The sequence below is a fragment of the Saccoglossus kowalevskii genome, chromosome 7, assembly GCF_978046115.1.
Source record: "Saccoglossus kowalevskii chromosome 7, keSacKowa6.1, whole genome shotgun sequence".
Classification (NCBI taxonomy): domain Eukaryota; kingdom Metazoa; phylum Hemichordata; class Enteropneusta; family Harrimaniidae; genus Saccoglossus; species Saccoglossus kowalevskii.
Genome location: NC_140647.1, coordinates 39,405,187 through 39,427,638, shown reverse-complemented (window position 1 = coordinate 39,427,638; position 22,452 = coordinate 39,405,187). Strand labels below are relative to the sequence as shown.

At 39.7% G+C, this 22,452-nt stretch overlaps 1 protein-coding gene across 1 annotated transcript in view; it reads left to right on the top strand.

The window, feature by feature from the left end:
* Positions 1–22,452, top strand: part of LOC102806817 (DNA-directed RNA polymerase III subunit RPC2-like) — a 177,990-nt gene that overhangs the window by 105,463 nt on the left and 50,075 nt on the right. The window contains exons 11-15 of the mRNA XM_085501555.1: positions 4,149–4,259; positions 4,555–4,644; positions 7,385–7,547; positions 11,954–12,107; positions 19,687–19,860. Of these exons, the coding sequence (XP_085357681.1) occupies positions 4,149–4,259; positions 4,555–4,644; positions 7,385–7,547; positions 11,954–12,107; positions 19,687–19,860 (692 nt within the window). The remainder of the gene's footprint in view (positions 1–4,148; positions 4,260–4,554; positions 4,645–7,384; positions 7,548–11,953; positions 12,108–19,686; positions 19,861–22,452) is intronic.

Sequence of the window (22,452 nt, the reverse complement as noted above, 5' to 3'; positions counted from 1 at the left end):
GATGACCATATATGGTCATGTGAACTCATTAATATGCATAACTGTCATATCTCAAACACTGTTGCAGTTAGGAAGATGAATCCTGTGTTATTATGACAACGTTGAACAAGAGATTTGATTAAAATAACAGATGACCATATATGGTCATGTGAGCTCATTAATATGCATAACCATTATATCTTAAACACTGTCGCAGTTAGGAAGATGAATCCTGTGTTATTATGACAACAGTGAACAAGAGATTTGATTAAAATAACAGATGACCATATATGGTCATTTGAACTCATTAATATGCATAACCATTATATCTTAAGCACTGTTGCAGTTAGGAAGATGAATCCTGTGTTATTATGACAACAGTGAACAAGAGATTTGATTAAAATAACAGATGACCATATATGGTAATGTGAACTCATTAATATGCAAAGCAGTCATATCTAAAACACTGTCGCAGAGCAGGACATGTAACTAGTGTCATTATGAAGACATTGAATGAAAGATGTAACTGGCATTAGAAATGGCTATATATGATTATGTAATCTCATTATTGTGCATAAGAACATGGCTCATTATATATCCTGAAAACCATATTTCGATAACCAAACCAGGTAAATGCATGGTACCAACTTCATTTTGACCTCATGTTACGAATAATTCAAGCTACCTGATTGTGTAACATGTGACCTCATTAATTATGAAACACAATCTTATCAGCTTGGGCCCCGGTGACGCCGCTTGCGGCTTTAATTCTTTCTTTCTTCTTTCTTCCGTAACTTTTTTCGTCAAGCCATTTGAGAAAACTGCTTAACTGAATAGTCTGAAAATGCTCTATACTGATAGTCCCTAATGTGAACTAGTGCAGCATGCTTTCAGAATTTTGATTGGTCGATTAGTTTGGCAGCCATATTGGATTGAAATAAAACCGGAAGTGGTTGTTTGACCACTTTCTGAGGGTCTAGGCGTCTAGATTTTTTTATGTTATATAGTACTACTTATGTGTAATATATATCAGCAATAAAAACTTTAGCGGTCATGTGACTTTTCCCGCCATTTTGTTTTTCCTAAAAACGGCAAAAAACACTAAAAAATCTTCTTCTTCAGAACCACCTAGCAGAATGCTCTCATATGTACTATTTAGCTTCTATATACCAATCCCACTTATGTTTGCAAAAAATATTACGATTAGTCACGTGGTTTGGCCACCATTTTGGATTTCTTCTAAACAGGAAGTAGTTTTTTACTCTGGCAACACTTGAGGGATTATTTTCAATTTTGCTTCATGGCATCTGTATATCAAACCCTTTCAGAAACCTAAAAAAGATTTCAGATCAGTCACATGGTTTGGCCGCCATCTTGGATTTTAAGCAAAATTGACCAAAAGTTTGGGCATTTGTTTCTCAGAGACGATTCAACCAATCTACTAGATGTTTTTATATTTACCATGCCTGGCCTTAGCTCCATATTAGAAAAATAATATTATTTTGATCAATCACGTGGTTTGGCCGCCATCTTGGATTTTGTGAAAATAGAAATTATGCAACTACATGTTTTGTATTAGTCTGATTTCTTTCAAATTTTGTATGTGCATTTGTGTCATCAGATGCATCATTTTGCCCCAATAGCACACTGCTAAGCCACGTGGCTGGGCACCCATGGGGTGGGGGCTTCTAACCTCATTAATATGCATAACTGTTATAACTCAATCACTGTTGTAGTTAGGAAGATGAATCCTGTGTTATTATGACAACGTTGAACAAGAGATTTGATTAAAATAACAGATTACCATATATGGTCATGTGAACTCATTAATATGCATAACCATTATATCTTAAACACTGTTGCAGTTAGGAAGATGAATTCTGTGTTATTATGACAACAGTGAACAAGAGATTTGATTATAATAACAGATTACCATATATGGTCATGTGAACTCATTAATATGCATAACCATTATATCTCAAACACTGTTGTAGTTAGGAAGATGATTCCTGTGTTATCATGACAACAGTGAACAAGAGATTTGATTAAAATAACAGATTACCATATATGGTCATGTGAACTCATTAATATGCATAACCATTATATCTTAAACACTGTTGCAGTTAGGAAGATGGATTCTGTGTTATTATGACAACAGTGAACAAGAGATTTGATTAAAATAACAGATGACCATATATGGTCATGTGAACTCATTAATATGCATAGCAGTCATATCTGAAACACTGTCGCAGAGCAGGACATGTAACTAGTGTCATTATGAAGACATTGAATGAAAGATGTAACTGACATTAGAAATGGCTATATATGATTATGTAATCTCATTATTGTGCATAAGAACATGGTTCATTATATATCCTGAAAACCATATTTCGATAACCAAAGCAGGTAAATACATGGTACCAACTTCATTTCGACCTCATGTTACTGATAATAAGAGCTACCTGATTGTCTAACATGTGACCTCATTAATTATGAAACAGAATCTTATCAGCTTGGGCCCCGGTGACGCCGCTTGCGGCTTTAATTAGGGGCCTCGCCTGAGTCTGATTTCTTTCAAATTTTGTATGTGCATTTGTGTCATCAGATGCATCATTTTGCCCCAATAGCACACTGTTAGGCCACGTGGCTGGGCACCCATGGGGTGGGGGCTTCTAACCTCATTAATATGCATAACTGTTATAACTCAAGCACTGTTGTAGTTAGGATGATGAATTCTGTGTTATTATTACAACATTGAACAAAAGATTTGATTAAAATAACAGATGGCCATATATGGTCATGTGAGCTAATTATTATGCATAATCGTTATATCTCAAACACTGTTGCAGTTAGGGTGATGAATCCTGTGACATTATGACAACGTTGAACAAAAGATTTGATTAAATGAACAGATGACCATATATGGTCATGTGAGTTCATTAATATGCATAATCATTATATCTTAAACACTGTTGCAGTTAGGAAGATGAATCCTGTGTTATTATGACAACAGTGAACAAGAGATTTGATTAAAATAACAGATGACCATATATGGTCATGTGAACTCATTAATATGCATAGCAGTCATATCTGAAACACTGTCACAGAGCAGGACATGTAACTAGTGTCATTATGAAGACATTGAATAAAAGATGTAACTGACATTGGAAATGGCTATATATGATTATGTAATCTCATTATTGTGCATAAGAACATGGCTCATTATATATCCTGAAAACCATATTTCGATAACCAAACCAGGTAAATACATGGTATCAACTTCATTTTGACCTCATGTTACTGATAATTCAAGCTACCTGATTGTCTAACATGTGACCTCATTAATTATGAAACAGAATCTTGTCAGCTTGGGCCCCGGTGACGCCGCTTGCGGCTTTAATTTCTTCTTTCCTTCTTTCTTCTTTCTTCCGTAACTTTTTTCGTCAAGCCGTTTGAGAAAACCGCTGAACGGAATGGTCTGATAGTGCTCTATACTGATAGTCCCTAATGTGAACTAGTGCAACATGCTTTCAGAATTTCGTTTGGTCAATTAGTTTGGCAGCCATATTGAATTTAAATAAAACCGGAAGTGGCTGTTTGACCACTTTCTGAGGGTTTAGGCGTCTAGATTTTTTTATGGTATATAGTACTACTCATGTGTAATCAATATCAGAAATAAAAACTTTAGCGGTCACGTGACTTTTCCCGCCATTTTGTTTTTCCTAAAAACGGCAAAAAACACTTAAAAATCTTCTTCTTCAGAACCGCCAAGTAAAATGTTCTCTTATTCAGTGCTTAGCTTCTACATATGGAGCAGATTTAGATTTGAGAAATTCATTATGATTGGTCACGTGGTTTGGCCACCATTTTGGATTTGTTCTCAACAGTCCTGTGTTATTATGACAACATTGAACAAGAGATTTGATTAAAATAACAGATGATCATATATGGTCATGTGAGCTCATTAATATGCATTAACTGTCATATCTCAAATAAATATATGGAACCAACTGCATTTCGACTTCATGGTACTAATCATTCAAACTAACCAATTGTGTATCATGTGTATCATTTGACCTCATTATTTATGGCATGTATACTTGGGCCCCTGTGATGCTGCTTGCACCTTTAATTTGACAGCTTTCTCCAAATCATGTTATGTTTGTAAGGGTAATTGGTCTGTGAAACGTTTCAAGATGGAACGAGCAGGTGTGACACAGGTATTATCAAGGTTATCTTTCATATCGGCACTAGGTCACATGACAAGAATATCCAGTCAGGTGAGTTTATGAGATCATATGTTACATGATTCAGTTTGTGATTCTGATTTGTAACCGTGACTCTGATTTGTAACTGTGACTCTGCTTTGTAACCATGACTCTGATTTGTAACCGTGACTCTGATTTGTGACTATGACTCTGATTTGTAACCATGATTCTGATTTGTAACCGTGACTCTGATTTGTGACTGTTTTATGACTATTTTTTTATGACTGATTTGCAATTTGTGAGTATATTTTCTGGACAATATTTCTCAGATAAGATTTGGTGATATCAAATTGTATGGTTCTTTCAGTTTGAGAAAACTCGTAAAGTGAGTGGTCCTAGAGCTTTGCAGCCTTCACAGTGGGGAATGTTATGTCCCTCTGACACACCAGAGGGTGAGGTAAGTTGGCCTAGAGCTTCGCAGCCTTCACAGTGGGGAATGTTATGTCCCTCTGACACACCAGAGGGTGAGGTAAGTTGGCCTAGAGCTTTGCAGCCTTCACAGTGGGGAATGTTATGTCCCTCTGACACACCAGAGGGTGAGGTAAGTTGGCCTAGAGCTTCGCAGCCTTCACAGTGGGGAATGTTATGTCCCTCTGACACACCAGAGGGTGAGGTAAGTTGGCCTAGAGCTTTGCAGCCTTCACAGTGGGGAATGTTATGTCCCTCTGACACACCAGAGGGTGAGGTAAGTTGGCCTAGAGCTTTGCAGCCTTCACAGTGGGGAATGTTATGTCCCTCTGACACACCAGAGGGTGAGGTAAGTTGGCCTAGAGCTTTGCAGCCTTCACAGTGGGGAATGTTATGTCCCTCTGACACACCAGAGGGTGAGGTAAGTTGGCCTAGAGCTTCGCAGCCTTCACAGTGGGGAATGTTATGTCCCTCTGACACACCAGAGGGTGAGGTAAGTTGGCCTAGAGCTTCGCAGCCTTCACAGTGGGGAATGTTATGTCCCTCTGACACACCAGAGGGTGAGGTAAGTTGGCCTAGAGCTTTGCAGCCTTCACAGTGGGGAATGTTATGTCCCTCTGACACACCAGAGGGTGAGGTAAGTTGGCCTAGAGCTTCGCAGCCTTCACAGTGGGGAATGTTATGTCCCTCTGACACACCAGAGGGTGAGGTAAGTTGGCCTAGAGCTTCGCAGCCTTCACAGTGGGGAATGTTATGTCCCTCTGACACACCAGAGGGTGAGGTAAGTTGGCCTAGAGCTTCGCAGCCTTCACAGTGGGGAATGTTATGTCCCTCTGACACACCAGAGGGTGAGGTAAGTTGGCCTAGAGCTTCGCAGCCTTCACAGTGGGGAATGTTATGTCCCTCTGACACACCAGAGGGTGAGGTAAGTTGGCCTAGAGCTTCGCAGCCTTCACAGTGGGGAATGTTATGTCCCTCTGACACACCAGAGGGTGAGGTAAGTTGGCCTAGAGCTTCGCAGCCTTCACAGTGGGGAATGTTATGTCCCTCTGACACACCAGAGGGTGAGGTAAGTTGGCCTAGAGCTTCGCAGCCTTCACAGTGGGGAATGTTATGTCCCTCTGACACACCAGAGGGTGAGGTAAGTTGGCCTAGAGCTTCGCAGCCTTCACAGTGGGGAATGTTATGTCCCTCTGACACACCAGAGGGTGAGGTAAGTTGGCCTAGAGCTTTGCAGCCTTCACAGTGGGGAATGTTATGTCCCTCTGACACACCAGAGGGTGAGGTAAGTTGGCCTAGAGCTTTGCAGCCTTCACAGTGGGGAATGTTATGTCCCTCTGACACACCAGAGGGTGAGGTAAGTTGGCCTAGAGCTTCGCAGCCTTCACAGTGGGGAATGTTATGTCCCTCTGACACACCAGAGGGTGAGGTAAGTTGGCCTAGAGCTTCGCAGCCTTCACAGTGGGGAATGTTATGTCCCTCTGACACACCAGAGGGTGAGGTAAGTTGGCCTAGAGCTTCGCAGCCTTCACAGTGGGGAATGTTATGTCCCTCTGACACACCAGAGGGTGAGGTAAGTTGGCCTAGAGCTTCGCAGCCTTCACAGTGGGGAATGTTATGTCCCTCTGACTGACACAAGAGGGTGAGATAAGTTGGCCTAGAGCTTCGCAGCAGGGATTTTTTTTCCCTTTGGCACACCAGAAGGAGCTAGAAGTAAGTGGGCCTAGAGCTTTGCAGTCTTTTTTAAATATCACATATTCAACAAAGTATTTAATCACATGGCTGCTACACATTCATATATATTATTCATATGAATATCATTTGTAAGAAGTCTGTAAGTTCTGAGCTTAAAATCTGTTCTGTTAATGTCACTAATCCATGAGTCTGTGTAGTGGTGCTTAGTTTTCTCTAAGAATGACTTTTTTATATGGTAATGGGGTTTATATTGTAAATGTCCCTAATTTTCTGTATGCCTTCAATCCATGAGTCTTTGTAACAATATTGTTCAAGTTCCCTAACTGCATGCTATGTGTAACTGATGGGACCATTGTTCCTAATTCTTTCGTAATGTATGAGACATAGTTTGGCTGCACTTGTGTACTACAAGATTTTGGACATGGGTCAATGGAAGTTTTCAGTTATCAGTACAATACTAGATTAAGGGAAATCACTTTATGATGAGTTGTACCCACATAGCGTACATATTAATTCAACTGTTTGCAGATGTTCCCTGTATTATTTTAACATGAGTATTTTAGAATTAAATGACGAGGACTGTGACATTCATGTTTTGTTGATATACTGTAAAATATTTTATTTTTGCTGGAAAGAATTTTCGACTTTTTGGGTCTTTTGTATGGAATTTATTGTCACTGATTTTTGACAAGTTGAATGTAAAATATAGGAGAAAAGGTATATTCTCTTGATTTTATTTTCACTCAATCATTCCCTCAGCGAAAATTAATTTCAAGCGAAAGTATTTTACAGTACAATCTAGAATTTACTTTTTTTAAATGTCAACTATTTTCTTTTTCTACCTAAATCAATTTCTAAACTATGATCATTGATTTTAAACTACTTCAGAATTCTCCTTATGTTGAAGTTTTTCATTCATTTACTATAATATGTATTTTTATATTCCAAAGTCTGTTTTAAATAATTTAAAATTCAGTACAGCACTATGGTTGTTAGTGTTAGTGTTAGTGGTATGATCTTTGTTTTTGTTTTAGTCATGTGGTTTGATAAAGAATTTGGCATTGATGACTCATATCACAACTGACAATGAAGAAGGTCCTGTTGTCAAATTAGCATTTAATTTAGGAGTAGAAGATGTGAATTTGCTATCTGGAGAAGAGCTGAGTTCACCCTGTGTATATATGGTTTTTCTTAATGGTGAGTAGAATTTACCCAGAATACATCATTACATGTGTATAAAACAGATAGTATACTGTATTATTTCCTGTCAACAGGATTACATTTTACCACTTTTATTCACTAAATACCTCCAGCAAGTCTCAATAGTTGTAGTTAATGGCAACCATAGAGATCACAGAATGCATCTAAATTGTCCACATAGTTTCAATCTTGTATTTGACGTATTTATTTGAATAACATTTTACTCAAATGATGATCCACTTAATTAAAGGACAATGCATAGAATGTTAATCCTATCGAATGTCTGTTTGCTTGAATGACAGTCCGCTTGAATGAAGGTCCACTCAAATGACAGTCCACTTGAATGATGGTCCACTCGAATGACAGTCCGCTTGAATGACGGTCCACTTGAATGTCAGTTCACTTGAATAATGGTCCACTCGAATGACAGTTCGCTTGAATGATGGTCCACTCAAATGACAGTCCACTTGAATGATGGTCCACTCGAATGATGGTCCACTTAATTAAAGGACAATGCATAGAATGTCAATCCTCTCGAATGACAGTTCCCTTGAATGACAGTCCGCTCAAATGACAGTCCACTTCAATGACAGTCACTTGAATGACAGTCCGCTTGAATGACAGTTCGCTTGAATGAGAGTCTGCTTGAATGAAGGTCCACTCAAATGACAGTCTGCTTGAATGATGGTCCACTCAAATGACAGTCCGCTTGAATGATGGTCCAATCGAATGACATTCCGCTTGAATGATGGACCACTCGAATGACAGTCCACATGAATGATGGTCCACTTAATTAAAGGACAATGCATAGAATGTCAATCCTCTCGAATGACAGTTTGCTTGAATGACAGTCCGCCTGAATGATGGTCCACTCGAATGACAGTCCGCTTGAATGATAGTCCACTCGAATGACAGTCCCCTTGAATGATAGTCCTCTGGAATGACAGTCCGCTTGAATGATGGTCCACTCGAATGACATTCCGCTTGAATGATGGACCACTCGAATGACAGTCCACATGAATGATGGTCCACTTAATTAAAGGACAATGCATAGAATGTCAATCCTCTCGAATGACAGTTTGCTTGAATGACAGTCCGCCTGAATGATGGTCCACTCGAATGACAGTCCGCTTGAATGATGGTCCACTCGAATGACAGTCCGCTTGAATGATGGTCCTCTGGAATGAGAGTCCGCTTGAATGATGGTTCACTTGATGGCAGTCCGCTTGAATGATGGTTCTCTTGAATGACAGTCCGATTGAAAGATGGTCCACTCGAATGACAGTTCGCTTGAATGATGGTCCTCTCAAATGGCAATCCCCTTGAATGATGATCCACTTGAATGACAGTCTGCTTGAATGATGGTCCACTCGAATGACAGTCCGCTTGAATGATGGTCCACTCAAATGACAGTTCGCTTGAATGATGGTTCACTCGAATGACAGTCCAATTGAATGATGGTCCACTTGAATGTCAGTCCGCTTGAATGATAGTCCATTTGATTGACAGTTCGCTTGAATGATGGTCAACTCGAATGACAGCCCGCTTGAATGATGGTCCACTCGAATGACAGTCTGCTTGAATGATGGTCCACTCGAATGACAGTCCGCTTGAATGATAGTCCTCTGGAATGACAGTCCGCTTGAATGATGGTTCACTCGAATGGCAGTCCGCTTGAATGATGGTCTTCTTGAATGACAGTCCGATTGAAAGATGGTCCACTCGAATGACAGTCAGCTTGAATGATGGTCCACTCGAATGACAGTCCGCTTGAATGATGGTTCGCTCGAATGACATTCGACTTGAATGATGGTCCACTTGAATGTCAGTCCGCTTGAATGATAGTCCACTTGATTGACAGTTCGCTTGAATGATGGTCAACTCGAATGACAGTCCGCTTGAATGATGGTCCACTCGAATGACAGTCCACTCGAATGACAGTCCACTCGAATGACAGTCCACTCGAATGACAGTCTGCTCGAATGACAGTCCGCTTGAATGATGGTCCACTCCAATGTCAGTCCGCTTGAATGATGGTCCACTCAAATGTCAGTCCGCTTGAATGATGGTCCACTCGAATGACAGTCCGCTTGAATGATGGTCCACTCGAATGACAGTCCACTTGAATGATGGTCCACTCGAATGACAGTCCGCTTGAATGATGATCCACTTGAATGACAGTCTGCTTGAATGATGGTTCACTCGAATGTAAGTCCACTTGAATGTAAGTCCACTTGAATGATGGTCCACTCGAATGACAGTCCGCTTGAATGATGGTCCTCTCAAATGACAGTCCGCTTGAATGTTGGTCCTCTCGAATGACAGTCTGCTTGAATGATGGTCCACTGGAATGACAGTCCGCTTGAATGATGGTTCTCTTGAATAACAGTCCGCTTGAATGATGGTCCTCTCAAATGACAGTCTGCTCGAATGACAGTCTGCTTGAATGATGGTCCACTCCAATGTCAGTCCGCTTGAATGATGGTCAACTCAAATGTCAGTCCGCTTGAATGATGGTCCACTCGAATGACAGTCCGCTTGAATGATGGTCCACTCGAATGACAGTCCACTTGAATGATGGTCCACTGGAATGACAGTCCGCTTGAATGATGATCCACTTGAATGACAGTCCGCTTGAATGATGGTTCACTCGAATGTAAGTCCACTTGAATGTAAGTCCGCTTGAATGATGGTCCTCTCGAATGACAGTCCGCTTGAATGTTGGTCCTCTCGAATGACAGTCTGCTTGAATGATGGTCCACTGGAATGACAGTCCGCTTGAATGATGGTTCTCTTGAATAACAGTCCGCTTGAATAATGGTCCTCTCAAATGACAGTCTGCTTGAATGATGGTCCTCTCGAATGACAGTCCGCTTGAATGACGGTCCTCTCGAATGACAGTCCGCTTGAATGATGGTCCACTCGAATGACAGTCTGCTTGAATGATGGTCCACTCGAATGACAGTCTGCTTGAATCATGGTCCACTCGAATGACAGTCCGCTTGAATGATGGTCCTCTCGAATGACAGTCTGCTTTAATGATGGTCCACTCGAATGACAGTCCACTTGAATGATGGTCCTCTCGAATGACAGTCTGCTTTAATGATGGTCCACTCGAATGACAGTCCACTTGAATGATGGTCCTCTCGAATGACAGTCTGCTTGAATGATGGTCCTCTCGAATGACAGTCTGCTTGAAAGATGGTCCACTGGAATGACAGTCCACTTGAATGATGGTCCACTCGAATGACAGTCCGCTTGAATGATGGTCCACTGGAATGACAGTCCGCCTGAATGATGGTCCACTCGAATGACAGTCCGCTTGAATGATGGTCCTCTCGAATGACAGTCTGCTTGAATGATGGTCCACTCGAATGACAGTCTGCTTGAATGATGGTCCTCTGGAATGACAGTTCACTTGAATGATGGTCCTCTGGAATGACAGTTCGCTTGAATGATGATCCTCTCGAATGACAGTCTGCTTGAATGATGGTCCACTCGAATGACAGTCCGCTTGAATGATGGTCCACTCGAATGACAGTCCGCTTGAATGATGGTCCACTCGAATGACAGTCCGCTTGAATGATGGTCCACTCGAATGACAGTCTGCTTGAATGATGGTCCACTCGAATGACAGTCCGCTTGAATGATGGTCTACTCGAATGACAGTCTGCTTGAATGATGGTCCACTTGAATGACAGTCCGCTTTAATGATGGTCCACTCGAATGACAGTCTGCTTGAATGATGGTCCACTCGAATGACAGTCCGCTTGAATGATGGTCCTCTCGAATGACAGTCCGCTTGAATGATGGTCCTCTTGAATGACAGTCTGCTTGAATGATGGTCCACTGGAATGACAGTCTGCTTGAATGATGGTCCACTCGAATGACAGTCTGCTTGAATGATGGTCCACTCGAATGACAGTCTGCTTGAATGATGGTTCTCTCGAATGACGGTCCACTCGAATGATGGTCCTCTGGAATGACAGTTCGCTTGAATGATGGTCCTCTGGAATGACAGTTCGCTTGAATGATGATCCTCTCGAATGACAGTCTGCTTGAATGATGGTCCACTCGAATGACAGTCCGCTTGAATGATGGTCCACTCGAATGACAGTCCGCTTGAATGATGGTCCACTCGAATGACAGTCCGCTTGAATGATGGTCCACTCGAATGACAGTCTGCTTGAATGATGGTCCACTCGAATGACAGTCCGCTTGAATGATGGTCTACTCGAATGACAGTCCGCTTGAATGATGGTCCACTCGAATGACAGTCTGCTTGAATGATGGTCCACTTGAATGACAGTCTGCTTGAATGATGGTCCTCTTGAATGACATATATTATATTTTCACTTTATTATAATTAGTATTAACGGTATACTTGATGTGTTTGGTTATAGGCAATATTTTAGGTGTGATCCGGAACCATGACAGATTGGTGCACACATTCCGATTAATGCGCAGAGCTGGTTACATCAATGAGTTTGTATCAATATGTCCCAACCGCACACATCGATGTGTTTACATCGCGACTGATGGCGGCCGAGTGTGCAGGTACTTAAATTTGTATATGCAGGTTCCACTATTATTTTGGGGAAAATCATGTGTAGCACATTTGTATAAATTTGAATTTTATACAGTCATATCTTAGTCAGAGCAATTAGTTTCTTTGTATTAACATATTTTATCTCAGATTTTGAACAGGATGTATTTTAAGTTTAATTCTGATCCTTGCATGGTGGCTCATTTTTGACTCCCATGTGCGAAGCACAAAATGGGAGTTTTTGCAGTTAGTGTGTCTGTATGTGTGTGTGTGTATGTGTGTATGTGTGTCCGACTGTTCCACTGCTATCTCAAGAACCATACATCGGTTTTTGATGAAACTTGGTGCATAGATGCTCTGGGCCAATGCGCAGATTTGATTAGGTTTTGGTAAAAATCCATGCTCGTTAATTACCTAATTTGCATGATAATTAGCTAATTTTTAGCTGTTCTATGACTGTTCCACTGATATCTAAAGAACCACTCATTGGATTTTGATGAAACTTGGTACATAGATGCTCTGAACATATGCGCAGATTTGATTAATTTTTGGTAAAAATCCGTGCATATTAATTACCTAATTTGCATGATAATTAGCTATTTTTTAGTGGTTCCATGACTGTTCCACTGATATCTAAACAACCACTCATTGGATTTTGATGAAACTTGGTACATAGATGCTCTGAACTAATGCTAGGTTTTGATTAGTTTTTGGTAATAATCCGTGGATACTAATTACCTAATTTGCATAATGATTAGTCAATTTTCGGTTTTTCCACTGATATCTCAAGTACTAATCATCACATTTCAATGAAACTTGGTACATAGATGTCATACGACACTGCACAGACCTGATAGTTTTTATGGTAATATCAGTACATATTAATTACCTAATTTGCATAATTAATTTTCAGCATTTGATATAAGTAGTTAGCATTACATTTCAATGAAACTTGGTACTTACATACTCAAGGACTATGCAGAGATTGATTGTTTTCGATAAATATTTGTGCATATTAATCACCTAATTTGCATAATTAGTTAATTTTCAGCTTTTCCACAGGTATCTCAAGTACTAATCATCGCATTTCAATGAAACTTGGTACATAGATCCTTTAGGACTATGCAGAGACCTGATTAGTTTTAGGGTAAATAATTGTGCATATTAATTACCTAATTTGCATAATTAATTTTCAGCTTTTCTACTGATATCTAAAGTACTAATCATCACATTTCAATGAATCTAGAATTATGCAGACCCAATTAGTTTCCGGTAAATATTTGTGCATATTAATCACCTAATTTGCATAATTAACCAACTTTCACACTGATATCTCAGGTACTATACATCACATATCAATGAATGTACATGGATGCAGTAGGACAATAGACAGACCTGAATAATTGTGGGTTAAAATCTGTACATATTAATTACCTAATTTGCATAATTAACCAATTTTAAGCTTTCACACTGATATCTAAAGTACCGTAAAAACTCCAAAATTTCGACCGGTTTTAAATAATTGGTGTTAGAAATGTGACGTGTTTTTAGAGTCAAAATTAAGGTGCATTTTCGGACGGTCGAATTTTTCAGAATAGAAATCAGCAAATGAAAAAATGGGGATGATAGACAGTGTGCTTCATTAGTTTTTAAAAAATGCAATGTCCGTCAATTGACGTAAACTTCCTCATGTTTCACGGTAAAAGCAAAGGTCGTGGCCGAGTTGTAACTCAAAATCTAAACAAAGTCATCAATCAGTGAGTATTATGACAAGCAAAACAAAACATCAAGACGCGGAGAAGAGGTCAGCACAAAACTAATAGGTCAAAAGACAAAGCTGTCTCGCACTACCTAGGAAAACTTGCGAATGTTCGAAGTACAGGTACCCATTGGACAAAAGATACATGGAAGTTTAGCAAACTATCTCCCCGACCCAGTGCAATGTATCCGGTTAGAATCAAAGCTCACGTGTCCCTTATTTGAGGGACCAAATTCTGCCGTAAATTCGCCCTTGGATTAAAAAATAAAATGGGATTTAAGAAAATAAAATGGTACTTTTAAGGTGTATTTTGGCGTCATTTTTCGGACATTTCAATCAATCCTGCCGGCTAAAATAGAGTCTAAGTTTTACCGTAGTCATTGACGTCTGTCTATTCAAGAGTACACGTGTATGATTTTTATCGTGACTAGCGTGAGCGGGTAAGCTTCCTTTCGAGAATGAGCTGTTATCACTGTGAACAATGTTAAATTATTCTTCAGATGACCAGTTTATTTTTTAAAAACAACTAATTTTTTTATTTAAAAAAAATCATGCTGTTTTCGCATCAAAATCCAAGCCAAAATATCGTACTACAACATCAATCTCTTCCGCATTGCGTTCAATAACATTAACATATTTAAATAAGCTATGGTAATTTGAACACGTTGGCATCATCCAGCTTTTTGATTGGTTAATTAGCGATTTGACCTATTTGACCTAAGAGAACATGGCGGATATCCTACAGCATCAAACGTTTATACGAGACCGGAATCATTCACTTACGATGAAACTAAGTTGACTTTTATTTGTATTTCATAACCATTCAACAAATTTATTTTGTGTACATTATTATAATCACTACTGAGTACAGTAATAATCAACAATTCAGAAACGCAGCATGCCGAGATTTTTGTGTTCGTTTTTATTTGAAACTTCGTTTATTTAGAATATATTTTCGTTACCAATAAAATAAAAATCTCTCAGTCAATCAGAAACCCGGATTCATGCCTTCGAGGAAGGTCCCGTTTGAACGCTCACATCGGTTTTTTTTCCGCTTGGGGGAAAACTAAAACTGGTCGCAATTTTCGAATAAGAATGAGTCGGCAATTTTTAGTGGAGTCGAAAATTTGGAGGTAAATAAAACACCGAAACCCGGCAAATAAATAGGCGTTCGAATTTTTAGAGGGGTCGAAATTTTGGAGTTTTCACGGTACTAATTATTCCATTTCAATGAAACTTAGTACAAAGATGCTCTAGGACAATGTACAAACGTAATTAGTTTGGGGTAAAAATCTGTTCATATTAATTCCCTAATAAGCATAATAATTCATAATTTTTTGGTTCTAATCACATTTCAATTAAACTTGGAGACATAGATTTTCTGTTACATTGCGCAGACCTCATTAGTTTTACACTCAATTCTGTTCATATTAATTTTCTGATTTGCATAATTAGTTTTCAGCTAAGTAATTTCGAATTATATTTAATGTGTCTCCAATACTCTCAGCACATGGGAGTTCTTTCTAAGCTTTCTTTGATTAACTCTGCTGTTGACTCTGATATTATATATATATAGGTACTACAGGTAGCACTCTCTCAGATTTGTGCATTTCGTGATGATATCTTCAATTCTCTAATTTTAATGGATATTTTTGTCATTTTTGGTAAAAAGTAATATTATCGAACCATTGTTGAAAACTGCAAGTCAGATACTTTTGATACTATACATATAGGTACCTCAGGTAGATCTAACATTCTCAGATTTGTTCATTTTTAGCCCCAACCGGATCTGTGATCCGGGCAGGGGGTATTAATTTGGATCATGTCTGTGCTTCCGTGTGTGCACATTCATACATGTATTACCAGCTTTATCTCACACATGTGTGATCCAATTCAGTTCAGAGTTGATTCAGAATTTGTGGTGTTATTAGGGACGTCAAGTTATTTTTTCGATTATTCAAAGTTTCACTGTGTTTTTCTTCAATTTTTAACATTTTTACTTGAAAATTGCTGGAAAATACGACTTTGATGACGTATGCGCAGTTCTCGTCCAAGTGGAAATCACAGTCATTTTTGTGTGAGGTTATTGTATCCCGGAATTGTATCTTTATTTGCGCAATGCTTATATGGACAAAATTCTGTCTCGTCAATTTCAAAGGTAAGAAACAGTGCTTATTATGGTGTTTATACACTTTGTATTATCGTTTGTGTCTCTGGTTTGGTGATCGTGAGAAACTCTTGCTAACCAGGCGAGAGCTTCGCCAGAAAAACTGCATTTCTATTATTGTAGGAACTGATTATGTATTGTGTAAACTGAAAGTTTACCTCGTGATTTAAGAGGTTTATAGTGCTCTCTCCAGGATTCAAACGTCGTGGTGGTGTCGGTGCAATGCTGCTCTGAGATGCTTGCCAGAATCTGCCACACTCAAAATCATTATTGCTATGCTTGATTTCCGCAACTTTTACATTTGTTTATGATTTCCACAGCTTTTGTTCTATGAGATGCATCCTCACTGTTCATAAACAGCCATCAACAAATTTATTTGGGTCTGCATGTAATCATTGAAAGTGTTGGTTTATTTACGTAATCCACTGATCACACCATTGTCAAATTTGAAAATACGTCGCTACTCGGAGAGCTTGCCCACAATACGCTACTCTCATGTCCTAAATAAACGTACCGGTACGTTTATTTTTTTCCCCGAAAAATTCTGCCCGGTACATTCTTATTTGAGACGGTACATTAAATTATTTTTCTAAATCGGGCCGATTAAATTTCACCATGAGGACGCTGAACTGTCATTAACTTATTTAAATGATTTATGGTAATTTGAGCACATGGGCACCATCCAGCATTTTGATTGGTTGATTAGCGACTTGACCTATCTGGTCAATAAACACGACTCGTGTGCATGGATAACATGGCGGATATCGTATCGCATCAAGCGTTTACATGTAACTGAAATGATTCGCTTACAATGAAACTAAGTTGAATTTTACTTGCATTTCATAACAATTCAACGAATTTATTTTTTGTACGTTAATATAATCACTATTGAGTACTAATCAACAATTGCAACACTTTCAAAACAAGTAAGCTACTGTGCCGTAATCATTTGCTACTAAGCAATGGTTTGTTTTTATTTTATTTTAAACTTATACTTTTCATTACCAACAAAATTAAATATAGTGAGTATTTTTTGTTGTCATGTGAATAGTTTTTTTGATTGACTGTAATTTTCCAACATTTCATGACACCCATTGTGGAACCAAATTAAAGCCTTTCAATCCTTCTTGACGCCTATTTAAAAGATTATACGGCATCTTGCTTTTCGCCAGCCACGAAGGTCACACTAGACGAACTTGATCGATACTGCCGACCATTTCGTGCATTTTTCATCAACGCACGACAGCACGCAAATCGAGAGAAGTAATGTTCTTGCAACAATTTCGCGCAATATGTCACCATTGTACATTGACTGATTTTAATAATAATATTTATTCAACATTAAAACAAACTACAGTGAGTTCTATGGTCGTATAAAAATAAAATAAACTACATTAAGATACAGGAAAGTTAACCAACTAAACAGAATGCTAAATAAAGCTAAATAATATTACAAACACACATAGATTCACAATAAACTTGCACGGTACAATACAATACAATACAATGCATTTCGTGATGATATCTTCAATTCTCTTATTTTAATGGATATTTTTGTCATTTTTGGTAAAAAGTAATATTATCGAACCATTGTTGAAAACCGCAAGTCAGATACTTTTGATACTATACATATAGGTACTTCAGGTAGATCTAACATTCTCAGATTTGTTCATTTTTAGCCCCAACCGGATCTGTGATCCGGGCGGGGGATATTAATTTGGATCGTGTCTGTGCTTCCGTGTGTGCACATTCATATTACCAGCTTTATCTCACACATGTGTGATCCAATTCAGTTCAATTCAGTACCTTGGGCAAGGTGTAGCACCTGTGAGCCTTGGGTGCCAACTTCCCACATAACAAGTTCGGTTGACATCAGTAAGGGCATACGGTCGTAAAACTCCTGCACAAACAGATCCGCATAGGTGGACAATTTTTCATGTAAATATGTAGATATTAGTTTCAGTTGTTCTTAGCATTTGGCAGGGGGGATCGTAACCTCTTGTAGTGAGAACCAGTGTGACTGGCCTGCCAACGGGGTGCTAAGGATTTCATTGGAAAAGTTATCTGTTACATCCGTTAATGTAATTTCGTTTTACATAACCGTAAATCGAAAATCACAATACAGTACAATACAATACAATACAATACAGTACAATACAATACTCTAACTACTATTGCTAAGGAGTGGAAAATCACATTTACATTAGAGTCATAACTATGGAAAGAATATTTTTATATTTGGTGGAGCTGCTCATATATCATTTGCATACATTTTTGTATGTATTGTGCAGTTTCCCAGCCAGTCCGACTCGAGTAGTGATTGGTTTGCTATTCATTACATCTTGCAGCCTTTCAAACAGTATATTGCTACACATGCATCAATTGTTGTCCATGTATATTCCTAATTGCTCAGTGAAAACTGCAATTTCTTTCTTTCTGGCTGGTATAAATATATTAAGTAATATGCTTTCAAAATGAAAAGACTGTACACAAATATCTTTTTTAATTAAATTTAACAGCTAATGGAAGCACATATGCTAAAACCTCTGTTTATTTTTGACTAAATGTTTTTTTTTTTTTTTTTCAGGTGCAGAGCCAGAATTTTTTTCTTAGAATGCAAAGCCACTGAAACTGCATATATTACAAAAGCATACTATTCGCTGCATGTCTGACAATTGTATAAAGTTTTGCAGGTTGTCTTTTTTTTTTCTTTGAGAAGTGCTGTTAACCAAAGCAATTTCACACGATTTGTAATAATAATGTATGATAATAAAAACTTGATAATATTTTTCTGGATTCTTGCACTTTATTTGTATCATTGTCATATGAGAAGTACTCTTGTCCTTATTTAGGGCCACAAACTACATGTAGATCTGTACAATGTACACCAAGGATCATTGCAGTTTCTCAGTTTCTCATCTGGTGCTAGTACTTGTATGACAAACAGTATCATTGTCCTGTCAAAAATATCAGAAGTTTTCGCTGGAAAAGTTTTGTGATTGACAGTGTCCTTGTATTAGGAATACAGTTGTACAAGGAAGTTTGTCCAGACACAACACTGCCTCTTCAACATATTTGTAGATCTGATTTGCATACTTGCATGTCATTTTACCTGTTGTACTTGTTTGTTGCTCTCTGGTGTTCTTCCTGAGACCAGGATGGAGAGTGCTATAAACTTGAAAATGCCATAGAAATCATGTTTGCCAATTTATGTCCATGCCAAAAACTGGACAAATTATATGTTGCAACTTTCAAATGACAACAAGTGAAGGCAGTGTCATTCATGACTTGTTCGATTGAATACATTTTTACAGCTTGGAGGCCATTTTTTTCTTCAAAAATCTTTAAAAAACTAGCTTTTTCTAGCGGTTACCAGCTTTTTCTCAGATATGTGTTATCCAGTTTTGTTCAAAGTTGGTACAGGAATTGTTCCACATCAATTCTGAACAATTAATAACGGAATTTTAGTACAGCTCACAATGAATTAATTCACTCTGACACAAACCCAGTTCAATACAAGCTTTAAAATTTTGTCTGCATGAGCGGGGGCTATGACATGTCTTGTCTAATGATATCTTCAGTTCTTTAATTGAACTGTGCATTGCTAACAGTGGATCTATCTCATCCGAGAGGCTGCTTATTATAAATTCCTGTCATTTTTCAGACCTTATATTATTGTGAAGAACAGCAAACCCAAAGTACAAGATAAACACATTGAAGAGCTAACAAAAGGTTTTCGTAGTTTTGAAGATTTTTTAAGACAGGGTTTGGTGGAATATCTTGATGTGAATGAAGAAAATGACTGCCAGATTGCATTGTATGAGAAAGACATTACAAGGTAAACCATCTACAAATGTGAGAATTGATTCTGGCATTGTATATAATTGTCTATAATATCAAATTTACTAATAATAAGAGAAACCTTGAAATGAAACTTGAAAGCTTATTGATGAGATTTCAATCTGGATTTCAAGATATCTACATTGGGTGCTGTGCATACATATTTGTCATTTGATCTTTATAGGTGCAAATGTGACCTGTCCCATTTACATAGACGCCCACGTGACCTGTCCCATTTACATAGACGCCCACGTGACCTGTCCCATTTTCATAGACGCCCACGTGACCTGTCCCATTTACATAGACGCCCACGTGACCTGTCCCATTTACATAGACGCCCACGTGACCTGTCCCATTTACATAGATGCCCACGTGACCTGTCCCATTTACATAGACGCCCACGTGACCTGTCCCATTTACATAGATGCCCACACGATCCGTCCCATTTACATAGACGCCCACACGACCCGTCCCATTTACATAGGTGCCCACGTAACCTGTCCCATTTACATAGATGCCCACGTGACCTGTCCCATTTACATAGACGCCCACATGACCTGTCCCATTTACATAGACGCCCACATGACCTGTCCCATTTACATAGACGCCCACGTGACCTGTCCCATTTACATACAGTAGATGCCTACGTGACCTGTCCCATTTACATAGACGCCCACGTGACCTGTCCCATTTACATAGACGCCCACGTGACCTGTCCCATTTACATAGACGCCCACGTGACCTGTCCCATTTACATAGACGCCCACGTGACCTGTCCCATTTACAGACGCCCACGTGACCTGTCCCATTTACAGACGCCCATGTGATCTGTCCCATTTACAGACGCCCATGTGATCTGTCCCATTTACATAGGTGCCCGCGCGATCTGTTCCATCTACATAGATGCCCGCGTGACCTGTTCGATTTACATAGATGCCCACGTGACCTGTCCCATTTACATAGGTGCCCACGTGACCTGTCCCATTTACATAGGTGCCCACGTGACCTGTCCCATTTACATAGGTGCCCACATGTCCTGTCCATTTACAGACGCCCACGTGACCTGTCCCATTTACATAGGTGCCCCCACGATCTGTTCCATCTACATAGATGCCCACGTGACCTGTCCCATTTACATAAGTGCCCGCACGATCTGTTCCATCTACATAGATGCCCACATGACCTGTCCCATTTACATAGGTGCCCATGTGACCTGTCCCATTTACATAGGTGCCCACGTGACCTGTCCCATTTACATAGAAGCCCACGTGACCTGTCCCATTTACATAGATGCCCACATGACCTGTCCATTTACAGACGCCCACGTGACCTGTCCCATTTACATAGGTGCCCCCACGATCTGTTCCATCTACATAGACGCCCACGTGACCTGTCCCATTTACATAAGTGCCCGCACGATCTGTTCCATCTACATAGATGCCACGTGACCTGTTCGATTTACATAGATGCCCACGTGATCTGTCCCATTTACATAGATGCCCATGTGACCTGTCCCATTTACATAGACGCCCACGTGACCTGTCCCATTTACATAGGTGCCCACGTGACCTGTCCCATTTATATAGGTGCCCACGTGACCTATCCCATTTACATAGGTGCCCACGCGATCTGTTCCATCTACATAGATGCCCGCGTCATCTGTTCCATTTACATAGACGCCCACGTGACCTGTCCCATTTACATAAGTGCCCGCACGATCTGTTCCATCTACATAGATGCCACGTGACCTGTTCGATTTACATAGATGCCCACGTGATCTGTCCCATTTACATAGATGCCCATGTGACCTGTCCCATTTACATAGATGCCCGCGTGACCTGTCCCATTTACATAGATGCCCATGTGACCTGTCTCATTTACATAGGTGCCCATGTGACCTGTCTCATTTACATAGGTGGCCACGTGACCTATCCCATTTACATAGGTGCCCACGCGATCTGTTCCATCTACATAGATGCCCGCGTCATCTGTTCCATTTACATAGACGCCCACGTGACCTGTCCCATTTACATAGACACCCACGTGACCTGTCCCATTTACATAGACGCCCGCGTGACCTTTCCCATTTACATAGACATGACCTTTCCCATCTACATAGATGCCCATGTGACCTGTGCCATTTATATAGACGCCCACGTGACCTGTCCCATTTACATAGATGCCCGCATGACCTTTCCCGTTTATATAGATGCCCACGTGACCTTTCCCATTTACATAGACACGACCTTTCCCATCTACATAGATGCCCGCGTGACCTGTTCCATTTACATAGACGCCCACGTGACCTGTCCCATTTACGTAGACGCCCACGTGACCTGTCCCATTTACATAGACGCCCGCATGACCTTTCCTATTTACATAGACACCACCTTTCCCATCTACATAGATGCCCACGTGACCTGTCCATTTACGTAGACGCCCACGTGACCTGTCCCATTTACATAGATGCCCACGTGATCTGTCCCATTTACATAGGTGCCCACGCGACATGTTCCAACTACATAGGTGCCCACGCGACCTTTCCCATCTACAGACACGACCTTTCCCATCTACATAGACGCCCACGTGA